The sequence below is a fragment of the Gymnoscopelus braueri genome (assembly GCF_963280865.1).
Source record: "Gymnoscopelus braueri genome assembly, chromosome: 4".
NCBI lineage: Eukaryota > Metazoa > Chordata > Actinopteri > Myctophiformes > Myctophidae > Gymnoscopelus > Gymnoscopelus braueri.
This window is the reverse complement of record NC_137605.1, coordinates 49,245,158-49,259,047: the sequence shown is the minus strand read 5'-3', so window position 1 is coordinate 49,259,047 and position 13,890 is coordinate 49,245,158. Positions and strand designations below refer to the sequence as shown.

General features: G+C 39.8%; 1 protein-coding gene across 2 annotated transcripts in view; it reads right to left on the bottom strand.

Moving 5' to 3' along the window:
- Positions 1 to 1,844: 1,844 nt before the first annotated feature.
- Positions 1,845 to 13,890, bottom strand: part of LOC308084025 (chemerin-like receptor 1) — a 35,971-nt gene continuing 23,925 nt past the window's right edge. The window contains exons 2-4 of one of the 2 annotated variants that reach the window (XM_080426491.1): positions 5,613 to 5,689; positions 4,038 to 4,224; positions 1,845 to 3,196 (exon numbers count right to left, since the gene is read on the bottom strand). In XM_080426491.1, coding sequence (XP_080282617.1) covers positions 2,052 to 3,182 — 1,131 coding nt within the window. In that variant the 5' untranslated portion in view covers positions 3,183 to 3,196; positions 4,038 to 4,224; positions 5,613 to 5,689 and the 3' untranslated portion in view covers positions 1,845 to 2,051. The remainder of the gene's footprint in view (positions 3,197 to 4,037; positions 4,225 to 5,612; positions 5,690 to 13,890) is intronic. The other variant, XM_080426492.1, reaches the window with a different exon arrangement.

Genomic DNA, 13,890 nt, shown 5'->3' with positions numbered 1-13,890 from the left:
TAATTTTGTAGATTTACCCACTTCAGCCCTATTTACATTTCGGCCATTTGAAAAGAGCCTATCTACAAGCTCACAATGTGTCGCGATGCGGCGCATTGTGAGCTTGTAGATCTGCTATTTTTAAAGGATTTTTATACATGTTATACATTTGAAAACTTGTGAAATGGGATATTCTGCATAATGAGTACTTTTACTTTTGGTACTTTTAAGTATTTTGATACCAATACTTTTGTACTTTTACTCAAGTAAATTTTTTATTCCGGAATTTTAGAGAGAGAGTTACAAAGTATTTCTACATCGCAGTATTGATACTTTTATCACTTAAGTAAAACAATTGAGTACTTTTTCCACCACTAATGAGAAGCGATCCGTGATCTGATGCTCATATGAATGACATAATTAATCGATTATGCTAGAAACGTGGAACTAAACATAACAGACTGTTTTATGTTGACAATTGGCACCTGCAATTTCAGTGTGTTTAAAAAGTTACACTTTAACGTGATGACGGGAGATAATTAGACCAAAGGTCATTATTTTGGACTGGATCGGTTAGCCCATGCAAAAAAGGTACGACAAAACAACAAAAGCGGAAGTTAACTGGACACTAAAAAAAACCCGCAATTTTGAAATGGTCTTCCTCAAAATTGCGGAGCAAAGATGGTCGGAGAGAGAGCCATATATAGCTCAAGTTCAAGTTCAAGTTTATTATGTCCCAAACTGGGCAATTTGTGTTACAGCAGATAATAATAAGAAACAAGACACAGTAAACATATATACTGTAGGCATGTTTGGACTCTTGATCTCGGCTATCCTTGTATCATCTGTGCCACGGAATGGGCTTTACTTACACCCAGCCAGGGTGTAAGTAAAGTAGTTGAGCAGATTAGATTGTGTTTAAAACTATTATAGCCAAGAAGAAAATGTAGGAGAAGTCCCTGATTTACAGTGGTGGAAAAAGTACTACATTTTTTAGACTTAAGTAAAAGTATCAATACATGTAGAAATACTCTTTTACAAGTAAAAGTCCGGAATAAAACAGTTTACTTGAGTAAAAGTACAAAAGTGTTGGTATCAAAATGTAGTACTCATTATGCAGAATGTCCCATTTCACAAGTTTTCAAACTTGATTCAGTACTGAAAATTGGAAAAACTCCAGTAAAGTAAAAATACCTCAAAATTGTACTGAAGTTCAGTACTTAAATGTACTTTACACCACTGCACAGCATTAAAATATGTTTTATGACTGTGTGTACAATTACAAACTCTGAAACCTGAATCAAGAATCAACTTTATTGTCACATCACTGGTTTACAGATGTAAAGAAGTGGGTAAAATATATATATCTTTTTTGGCATAAGCTCCATCATGTTGTTGTTATTTCAAAAAGGAGAAGAAACAAAAGGAGGGAGAAAAACAGGGAGAAAAATTATACAAAATCAAACATTAAAGATTTTTTTTTTACTGCTAATGCAACCTATTGTTTTGGATATGTTTCATCATCTTTTAAATCTTTTGAGAACATCTAGGCTACTGAGAAGAAAAGCCATTTACAGTTCTACATATTAACCCTTTAAGACCAGGAACGCATTTGTGTCATTTTAAGATTTCTTTGGCTGTTCAAAAAATAGCAGATAATACAAGCTCATGGCGCGGTGAAGATTAGTGCAAATCTTTGAATCTATATATATATTTTAAAGCGAACATTTTTAACTGAAATCTTTGCTTCATGGGAGTCCCTGGAACTAAATATTTTGATCATTTTGGGGGTCCTTGACATGGAGAAGTTTGAGAACCACTGATATAGAAACATAAGTTTTTTCAAAAAACTGTTAGGATTTAGAATACATTTTGTAGAATCCCCAGCTGCAAAGATTTGAGCTACAAATGTTCGCTTTAAAAATATATAGATTCAAAGATTTGCACAAATTGTCCACGATTTTTCCAACAAATAGCAGATCTACAAGCTCATAGTGCGGCACTCGTTGCCGCGCTATGAGCTTGTATATATCTGCTATTTTTGAATAGGTTAAAGTAATTCAAAGACAACCCTAAACCTGGGTCACAGACAAGGCAGTCTCTTCACTGTGTGAAGTGTTGGTCTGAGGCAGATCCTCAGCAAAGGCTTTCTCCAGCACCTTTAGGATAGACCTGCGAAACACATCCTTGAAATCCTGACCCATGAACACGTACAGCAGTGGGTTCAGGCAGCTGTTGAGAAATGCCAGGCTGTTGGTTATGGGGAACCCGATGGTGACCACATCATTCAGTTTTTCACTGTACTCTGTCACCAGGACATTCACAAAATCGATCTGATCAATGATATGATAGGGGGCCCAGCACAGGAAAAATGTGGTGATAACGGCTGCTATGATTTTGAAGGGTCGACCTGATTGGCTGGCCAGCGAGCGATTATTCCTGAGCCGGTAGATAATGACAGAATAGCAGGAGACGATGACAGTGAAAGGGACCACGAATCCCATGAGGAGGCGAGTGATGATCAGGACCCCATATCGAAAGTCCGCCATCTGATTTACATCGGGTGTACTGTCGTCATCAGAGAGTTTAAAGTTGTTGGAGCACTTGATGATGTCCTTATCATGGTCGGAGGAGGGCTGTGTGTCCCTAAAGACTAAGTAAGGGGAGCTGAGAGCCAAGGCCAGCACCCAGACACCCAGACTCACACAACACGCCTTTCTGACGCTGCGATGGTTCTGGGCCCACACTGGACACACCACACTCACACATCTGTCAACACTGATGACCATCAGGATGTAGATGCTGGCATACATGCTCAGGAAGAAAACGGTACCGTTCATTTTGCACATGAATTTGCCAAAAGGCCAGTGGCCGTCTATAGCTATTGGTGTGATGCCCAGGGGCAGGATCGCTGTAACGAGGAAGTCGGCCACAGCGAGGTTGAGGTACCAAACGGTGTTGACGGTTTTCTTCATCTTGAAGCCCGTCGCCCAGATGACGACACCGTTTCCCAACACGCCGAGCACAAAGACCAGGCTGTAGATGACGAGGGACATGATGTCAAGGGATTTTCGAAGTTTAGCAATATATGCATACTCATCTTCTCCATACTCAACTCCTCCATACTCCTCATAGCCTTCCCAGGAATAAGACAGATTCATCTCTGTATTGTGATAATCAGCAGTTGTGGTCACAATCTCCATAATTGTCCTAAAACCTAAAATAACAAAACAGTTAAGGTACATGCCATGTATTATTATTATAATGCATCTATTTGGTGCCAGGGACCCCCACACATGTGTAGTGCCCCACTCCTGACTGTATTAACCAGAGTACAAAAGACGGGACTTTCTGAGTTCTTAACGTCCTGAGTTAAAGTTTTACCTTTACTCAAAATCCATAGTGTGTCATGAAATTATGAAATGCAATCACTACAACCTGTAAAAAATGATTTGACACTGCATGTATATTTTTTTTGAGTGATTTGTTCAGAACTGAATGTGTACTGTATACCCAACATTGACAATAATGGGTTAAATAACTTTGCCAAAAACGATGAATCAACAGTAAAAAGGCATGAACAATATTCCTAATAAATAAATTAGTCTGACTTGTAATACACTTAATTTAATGAACCTTCTATGCCTGTATTACTCAATTGTATTGACTTTAAACTAAACTAAACCTACAGTATAGCCCTATTTTAGAACCCAATTCCCTCAATTGAAATAGTTTAAAACTAGAACCTTCCCTATTTCTAAATGATCCTACTCTACCCCTGTTAACCTACTTAACCAACCAACTCTGTAATCACCTCAGTACAAAATGAACACAAATACCATTAAATTGTGAGCCCCCCCCCCCCACACACACACACACACACACACACACACACACACACACACACACACACACACACACACACACACACACACACACACACACACACACACACACACAAACAAAATAACAAACATTGCAGGCCTGTTTTGATGTTGGGGTAATGGGGCAGCAGTAAACAAATACCTCTTCACTGGGAGATCAATACAGTCACTTACAGAAGAGAAGCTGAAGAGACGACAAGGATGATGGATCCACAACTAGGAGAACCACTTCTTCATCAGACCACCTGGAGCTCACAGTCCAGAATTCCAACACACCACAAGGATGGCAGTCTTTGAATCCAGTAGCTGCTAGCAAGAAGCAGGCTAATGATGAATGCCAGTCCTTGACTCCAGTTAGCCACTTAGCGAACAGGGCCAAATGTTAGTGCTGAACAATAGCTCTCCACTCTGTCTTGCAATTACTCACTGAAACACCTGAATATGACTCATGTCATGTTTTACCAAAAACTATTAATAAAAAGAAAAAATCACTGAATTAACGTGTTTCTCTTCCATTGAACTCTCACTCACTTCCTTTCTTTCTTTCTGTGTCTCAGTGTGTGTTGGCATTTTAGTTTTGTTTTCAGTTGGTTCCTGTTTTTCTTTAGGTTACATTAGGTTAGATACTAAATATATAAAGCTGCCTATCTTCTGATCATCAGATGTCTTCCTCCTGGCCAGCTTCCAACCACACCAGTTCTGTGTGTCAGTGTTTGTCAGCATTTTAGTGTTGTATTAACATGCATTAGTATAGTGCATGGGTTTTCAACTGGTGGTCCATGAAGGTATTGCATGTGGTCCCTGACCATGCATTTAGTTATGTAGTAAAGTGAAGATTTGTATTTTATTCTATTTTATCGACCACTAGTTGAGAAACAGTATGATGTATGATGACGCATCAATGTTGTCAGTTACTGGGAAGTCGGATGTGAAGAACTTCCACAGAAATGGGAGTTATAATTAGAATCTGTAGGGAAACTGTACCGGATTGCCTGGTTGAGTCACCATTATTAGGAAATGTGGCCATAATCAATCGCATGTGTCGGCTCGCTCATACATAAGTTGCAATGAATAAGTTAACATGAGTTTTTGAGCTCTGGACCACTAGCATATCTCAGTTAAATAATAACTGTTAAGGGCTTGATTTAATTCACCTCGAATTAACAAATTAAATTGAGCCCTTAACAGTCATTATTTAATTTCAAGCTTTTCCCCCCATATCACCCCTCCCAACACAACAGTGGTTGGGATCAACCTCAGGTTGATTCTCAGTCAGGGTGGTGGTCCCTGGTTCATAATCAGTTGAAAACCCCTGCATTAGTGTATAGTCATGGTACTGTAGGGGACCAATACAAGGTCAACTAAATAGGATTGAAAAGCCCAGAAAAGCCTACTGGCTTGTTTTAAATGGGGTCCTCACGTACTCAATTCATGGAGACACTAAAAGACATACTGTACACTACTATGCAGAACATCATATAAACATTTTAAAGGTAAGAAAAACTAAAAATATGTACAGTAAACAGTTCGGGAGGGGAGGGGGGGGGGGGGGGGCTAGGTTATGACTTTTACAGGGGCCATTTACCCATTGTTCTGCAACTTCATTAATAAATCACTGTATTTTTGGATTTAAACTGGTGTTGGCTGGCTATGTCTGGGGACTGGGTAGGAGGGAGTCAATTTTTGTGTTACACCTGGTGACCCCTAGGCCGGGTCGTAACATAGACAATAAAATAAAAGCATAGATACCTGCTTCAAAGTGTTGAAGAGACGTCAGTCAGAGAAGTGTCTTGTTGTTCAAACTGTGGTCAGTGAACTGTAATGGCCTGATGAAAATAGAAGAAATTAAATCACTCCTAATTTCTACTACCCTCAATAGTTTCAGCAAAGACCTATAAACCCTATGAATTTAAACCCAATAAGTGTAGCTGTGCTGTTGCACCCCAGATAGCGCATGCCCCGCGACTGTCCGTCGCCCGGCTAAAGGGACAAACAAGTGACACCTCACACAAGCTTCTCTACCAATCCCCCACAGAACAGAGATATACCGCAGTATTTATACTATATTGGTTACATCCGTCACACCAAATATGGGATCCTCTCCCTCATGGTTAGATCATTTCAGTAGACAAACCTAATATGGTGCTTTCTTTCTAATAGATAAAACATTTCAGCTGTTGCCATAGCAATTTGGTCATGTGATCAAGAGGAAGTTGTGGTGGCTGATAGCATCAAGGAGCAGAGATGGTGTCAACAGCAGCAGGGGGTTGATTTGCCTGAATATAAATAATAATATCAAATAATCTTTGAAGTAGAAGTAGAAGTGTGTGTGTGTGTGTGTGTGTGTGTGTGTGTGTGTGTGTGTGTGTGTGTGTGTGTGTGTGTGTGTGTGTGTGTGTGTGTGTGTGTGTGTGTGTGTGTGTGTGTGTGTGTGTGTAACGCGGTGGCCCACTGTGTTACATTTGACTTGCCCAGTTATACAAAAAATGGCACATTGAGTTTCAATGCTTTGTGAATTATTTGTACGGAGTTTACAACAATAAAATATAAGTTACACTGTTAAAGTGCGAGGCGAATAACTGTTGTAAAACCCAATAAAATAATAATGATTGTCGACTATGCCACCTTTGATTAAGAGGAAGGTCCCCTATATACACCACTTTTCATTTACAAGATACACACAGGTTTGAATTAATACCAGGTAAGTTGAGAACAACACACTTAAAGGAGAATTCCGGACAAATTAAGTGTTATCTTTCATGTCTCGTTACTCACCTAGCGACGTAAAAAGTGGCGTTCTTTTTTTCCATATATTCCTCTGTCGTCATTTTTTAAACACCCTCCGTTGTTATAATGGGAGCGCGGGGGTTAGTGAAGTTTGTCTATTATAACCGACGCAATGTTATTTTTTTCTCTACTACGATTCATTGTAGAGTCTCATGATAGTCAAACATGCGCTGAAAATTCCTGCGAGCCTGCCGTTAATGGCGAACGATTTAACACTGGTTGCTTGTTTCCAGAATCTGGCAACACGAGTTGCCAGGTTCTGGAAAGAAACAAGCATCCAGTGTTAAATCGTTCGCCATTAACGGCAGGCTCGCAGGAATTTTCAGCGCATGTTTGACTATCATGAGACTCTACAATGAATCGTAGTAGAGAAAAAAATAACATTGCGTCGGTTATAATAGACAAACTTCACTAACCCCCGCGCTCCCATTATAACAACGGAGGGTGTTTAAAAAATGACGACAGAGGAATATATGGAAAAAAAGAACGCCACTTTTTACGTCGCTAGGTGAGTAACGAGACATGAAAGATAACACTTAATTTGTCCGGAATTCTCCTTTAAACCCAGAAACACAGAAACGGTTTGTATAAATGTATTTAATTTGTCCCTTTACATAGGCTTCTATATGCCATAAAATACAAATACAAAACAAAACACAAAAATAACCCTAACCTCCTATGGCGCCGCTAACTAACTAATATACAATACTACAATCCACACTAAAATACAATGGGGCGATGTGCAAACATATGTGCATATTTGCACCTAAATGCTAGGTGCAAATACTAGCATTTAATGTGCCACAAATACTTCATAAGTAAAGTGCAGGTGCTAGTAAAGTGCTATCAACATCAAAATCAACCAGGGTAAAGTGCAATATACTGGGGGGTTTTCGTAGAAAGGGAACCAGGCCGGGAATCTCCACGTCTACTTCAACACACCATCAATCTGAAAGTACAGAAGCAAGGGCCAGTTCATCTGTTCCCAGATATAATACTGCAATGTTCTGACTCGGTAGGTATCAAGGGCCCAGTTTCCTGCTTTGAAATGTAATCGAATAAGAAAGAGGGTTCATTTGAATGGCCTGTAGTTTCGCTGTTTTACCCCTGTTGGTGTCAGAAAGAATTTATCTCAATGCAAGCGGATGGGTTTTTGACAAACTTTAGACTTGATTTTCTTACCTTAATAAACATTGTCATAAATACTATATGCTTCCAGTCACTCGTTTAAAGTGTCCTTTCAATCATCATGATATGCGTTTTGGTAAATGATGGTTCCATTTATTTTAAAATTGACGATAAAGTAGGCTATGCTCTAGGAGGGGCGGGATGATTTGATTGACAAGCTACACAACCAATACTGGTCTGGTTGCATTCTGCAAGATATGACGCGATATTGAAAGATGACGGATTTTAAATTCCTGAACAATCAGCATCATTTACGGTCTGTAGAAACCAATGGCGTAGCTTCGTCCATTCTTTTTTTTACAGTCTATGGTAGGTATACAGGTTAGTGTTGCTTAGGCCAGTACTTACTACGAAGGCAGGTATTAAACCTGCCTACTACTGTAGCACTCGGTGCCACACTATGAGCTTGTATATCTGCTATTTTTGAATAATCAATGTCAGGGTTTTATTCTTTTGCTGTAAAGGTTGATCATAATGTACGTTGTCATGGCTCTTAATAAAATGCAGTGCTTCAAGACCATACTGTGCATTAAAACAATACATATTGTCTCTGTCGGGCAGAAGCTTTGTATCTCCATATTTCATCTTTCTACGTTTTCTTCTTCATAAATGAATGTCCGATTTTATCCACTTTGTCATAATGTGTCACGCAATAGCATCGAAAATAGCCAATCTTCAAGCTCATGCCTTGTGAGCCTGTAGATCTGCTATTGTTTTTGAGAAAGTTTGAAAATATTTGTCTTATTTGAATATTTTTACGCCACCTATCCGGTCAATGCCATTGTTCTATTGTTCGCATGTGTAGGTGACGTAATTGAGTGAATACAAGTTTCTCCATCTGGTGGACGTATTAAAACGTTCTGCCAAAAAGTGGATTTTACACAAAAGGTGGGTTTCTGACAGCCTCCCTTCCTCGGAGAATAGACCTTTTCTTTTCTTTTTTTGGTCTTTTTTTAAATGATGCCTCTGGTACATCCGTTGTTCTGATTACAGCATTGTTGGAGCACACAGGTAGGTACAGTCATCGCCCTTTAACTGTGAGTGTCTCCACCATTTTTCTCCGTTGGTCCATCCCTTTGAAAAATGATCAAAGTGCTGTGAGCTAGCGAGAGGGGCTTCGGAACAGAACAGTGAGTCAAACATCCAATTTGTACAAATCAAACCCAATCAATAGCCAGGCCAGGGAAGTTACGCTCTTTTTTTCCCCCCTGTCCGCTTCAAAGACAGAACAAATGAACAGAGGTGGTACTCCGATTTCGTACGCTACTTAAGTAAAAGTAGCAACACCACAATGTAGAAATACTCTGTTACAAGTAAAAGTCCTGCATTAAACTGTATGCCAGCAGTACAAAAGTACTGGCATCAAAATATAATTAAAGTGCCAAAGTAAAATTACTAACATTTTCAAAGATTGGTCAAACCTTTTTTTGAAAATAGCCGATCTATAAGCTCAAAACATGTCGCTTTTTTTTTTATAGCTGAAGCATAAAATAGGGCTTAATTGGTTAATGTATGTTTTGTAATAATAATCTAAAAGTAACAAAGTTTTCAAATAATTGTTGTAGGGAAGTAAAAAACAACAATAATTTGTATCTGAGATGTAGTGGTGTAAGTACATGTATGAAGTATTGAACATTTTAATTATTCACGCCAAGTAAAAGTACCTCAGAAATCTACGTAAGTACAGTACTTTCCACCACTGCAAATTAAGGTATATAGAAGTCAGTGTGCTTTGTGGCAGGCAGATACTCAGTAGGAGGTCTTGTGTTATTGTGACCTTATAGCCTCCCAGTCCCAGTAAACCAATTAGATGCATTGCAGTGAGACTGCTGATAATGAGGCCTTCAGCTGGTCACGGTGTAGAGCAGAATTAAAGAAGGCTTGGTGTAAGGTGTCCCTAAATATCTGCCCAGAGTGCTGCTAAAAACCTCACATAATTACCCTGCACGCTGCAATGTGTCGTACGCTATCGTAATGGGTCCTGTCTGTGTGTCTGTTAGGGGTCCATTTGGTTCCAATTGGAGGGACAGCGAGTGCTTCCGGCTCTGCCGTGGGAAAAAAATGCCCCTTCTGTCCAATTGTTTGCTCTCAGAGTACAATCATACAGTGTTAAATTAACACTGAGGATCTTACAGTGTAGATTGGGGTCCCCCAAAATAATGGTATCAAACGAATACCATTTTTGGAGAATGAATGGGCAGATTTTCCTGAAACTTGGTAGGAATTAATTGCTCAGACTGCTCCGAAGAGATCGTCAAGTTCACAATCAGGGCCACGGTCAATTATTTTTTATCAATCCTGTATTAAAATTGTCTTAAGGGAGAACGGGCCGGTGGGCAGGCGGACCACGTCGTCACGCTCACATGTCACTATGATTCGGCCATAACCATATAAGGAGTTCCCAATGCCTAACCTCAATGTGTCGTCATGGCATCAGGTGCAAACAAATCAGTCAGCTCCGTATATGGGCACAAAAGGGGGCATGCCCGTACTGTATGGCATATACTGATGACACCAGGGATCTCCATATATTGGCCTAAAAAGGGACAAGGGCTGACAGATACAGATTACAGAGAGTGTGTGTGTGTGTGTGTGTGTGTGTGTGTGTGTGTGTGTGTGTGTGTGTGTGTGTGTGTGTGTGTGTGTGTGTGTGTGTGTGTGTGTGTGTGTGTGTGTGTGTGTGTGTGTGTGTGTGTGTGTGTGTGTGTTCCAAACATCTCTGTATCTGTCTGTCTGTCTGTCTGTCTGCTAATGCTAATAAACAAATTAAATGTGGGAGAAATGAAAGAGCAGCGTTTGTCAGTCCCTACCAATTATATGCTCAATGCCCATGTGCAATTTCAGACCGATTGGACAACCCAATGGCCAATGGGTGAGACAAATTGATGCAGACAAAGTATCAATACCACAATATAGAAATACTTTCTAAGTAAAAAATATTTTTTCTTTCTTTTACCCGAGTAAAAGTAGGCTACAGCATCAAAATATACTTAGAAGTATAGTAAAAATACTTAATTGTACATTAAGGTTTTTTCTGTGGAGTAAAAAGTACAACATTAACATTTGCCTCTGAGATGTAGTGGAGAAAGTAGAAAGTACCTCAAAACTGTTCTATAAAATACAGTAGGCTACTTGAGTAAATGTACTCGGTTACTTTCCACCACTGAGTAAGATAGTTAGTAGTGCTCATCTCCAGTCGTGCAGGTTCCTGTCTGTTTGTTCATTTCTGAGTCTCAACACTTTAGTTAATTACATTTCCCCTGGTGTTGCATGGTTTAAATTACTCCCTCATTATGGAAGATGAAAACTAGCAGCATCTGCTCTTGCTTCATAATGACTGTAGACATGAAACCACATGTCACTAAATTAAAGGTATTTTCGTCGGAGGGTAGGGGGGGGGGGGTTAAAGGAAAAAGAAAGAAAGACAGAAAGAAAAAAAAGTGCAATGCTTTGTTCACATTCAGCCGCTGTGTGACAGCCTTAACCCATTAAGACCTGAGGCCGCGATTCTACAAAATGCCTTCTAAATCAGTAGTTCTCAAACTTTTTAGTGCCAAGGATGCTCAAATTGATATATACTGTATTTGGCCACGGACCCCCCCCCATCTTTAAATGTTTTATGCCAGGGACCCCCCAGAGGAGAAGATTTGTTTTAAAAATTCAAAATTATTTAAAAAATGTTCAAACACTTTCAAGACATACTGGAGGCTAAACGGATAACACAAAAAAGTCCCAGGGACTTGTTTCCATAAGAAAACGTTATTTTTTTTGTGAAAAAAAATCTAAAATGACCCGGTTGCTTTCCCGGTTTGGATGGGTTAAAGAAAATTCATGACAATGGAGGTGTTGCAGCGAGTTCATTTTCTCCTGTGGATAGCTGCCTTTTTGCACACACTGCTGTCGCACACAGCTCATCATTCTCCCCTGGCGCTCGCTGTTACATGGCCCACTGCACCCATGCTGCCTGCCAACCGTTCAATCATAAGCCACCCCTATACACAACGCACTGTGCCCACACACACACACACACACACACACACACACACACACACACACACACACACACACACACACACACACACACACACACACACACACACACACACACACACACACAGCATACACAACCTGTTTTACTGTCCCAGAACTGTCCCACTGCCAAATCCATAACCTCCAACCACAATACTAGTGCCGGGGAACATAGGTATGACCCCGGTTAAAGCACTATATTCTGATAGTAATCATTGCTATAGATGGGTTTCCTGTTTGTAAACATGAGAGGATGATGCGCGCGCAGTGGCGGGATGAGCCTGTAGAGGGCGCTATTACCCGCAGCAGCTCTGCCCATTGTACATTCAGAAAATAAATGGTCTTCACCAGGTTTAATGAAAGTAGATTAAATGATGCAGTTTGTAATATCTTCTTTACTCAATAAAAATGATTTGTCGAAAGTTGGATCTGTTTGTATATAATAGCAGCATTATGCCTATTATGCCTATAATAGCAGCATTATGCCTATCTAAATCCCGAAAATAACGAGAGAGTGAATGGCGCTTCCGGTTCGTTCTCCCCCGCGCATGCGCAGATTGCGCACTCTGCTCTGTGATGACGTCGCGCGGAAACCCATCTATAGGGTGTTTGTTCAGTAACAGCGGTCTCCATGTCTCTCCAGCTCTTTAATAAACAACAAATACAATTTCAGGTAGGTGACAGAATCTCAGCCAATCAGGAAAAATTGGAACATGGAACACTAAAAATTAAGCTGATAAATGGTATCAGCTTAATTTTTATAGTGTTCCATGTTCCAATTTTGTCTGCTCATTTCTTGGTGTCCTCACTTCCAATTTCACTTGTTTAATCTGTATCCTGACTGAGTTCTCTATCCTGATTGGATACAAGTGGAAATGAAACTGAAACTGAACTGAAAAGGCATTTTATGTTTAATAAAGAGGTGGAGAGACATGGAGACTCCTGTTACAGCACAAACACTCTATAGCAATGAGTACTATCAGAATATAGAGCTATTTAACACTTATGTTAACCAAAGAAAATCACTTACCCTATACCTTTAAAGTACCAAAAGTATACTCATTAATCAAACAGTCTTCATTTCAGGTTTCAAAACATCTTTTGAAAATAGCAGATCTACAAGCTCACAACGTGTCAGAGAGCCCGTCCCTGCCTCTGCTCCCATGCACCACCATGCCTATACTTTTTAATTTAAGTAAAAGTACCAAAACTACAACCCACCACCGTGCCTATACCTAATGTATAATACCCCATACTCCAAATACATACAGTGGTGGAAGACGTGCTCTGATCTCTTTTACTTAAGTAAAAGTAGCAATATACCACAATGTAGAAATTCTCAGTTGCAAGTAAAAGTCCTGTATTCAAAATGTTACAGTGTGTAGGAGTACAACTTACTGTATTTAGCATCAAAATAAGACTTAAAAGTACCAAAAGTAAAAGGACTCATTATGCAGAATGTAGCATTTATCCAAGTTTGTCCTCAAAAGTCGAAAATAGCAGATCTACAAGATCACAACTTGCTTGTAGATCGGGTATTTACAAATAGACAATTGGTTAATGTATGTTTTGTAATAATTAAATCTACAAAGTAACTTTTGTTTGTTTTCAAATAGTGGAGTAAAAAGAGTACAACATTTTCAGCTGAGATGTAGTGGAGTAAACGTAGAAAGTATTGAAGAATGTACATACTGTACTCAAGTAAAGTAAAAGTACCTAAAAATTTTACTTACAATACTTGAGTAAATGTATAGTTACTTTCCACCGCTGCAAATACAAGCTGCAGTCCCTGCCTGTGCCAATGAGGACCTGTCGTTATAAGGGGGGATGGCCGGGGTGCCCGCAACCCCCCCAAACAAGACACATTCTCTGGCTGCAATCACGGCCAGTTCCCTCTCACAGTAGGCTATTACCCGGCATAATTACCAGACACACAGCCATAAGTCAACAGCCTGCGGGGAATATAAGCATTCAGCTCTGAGAGACTGAGAGACTCTCACACCCCTCAGCAAACACTGCCATC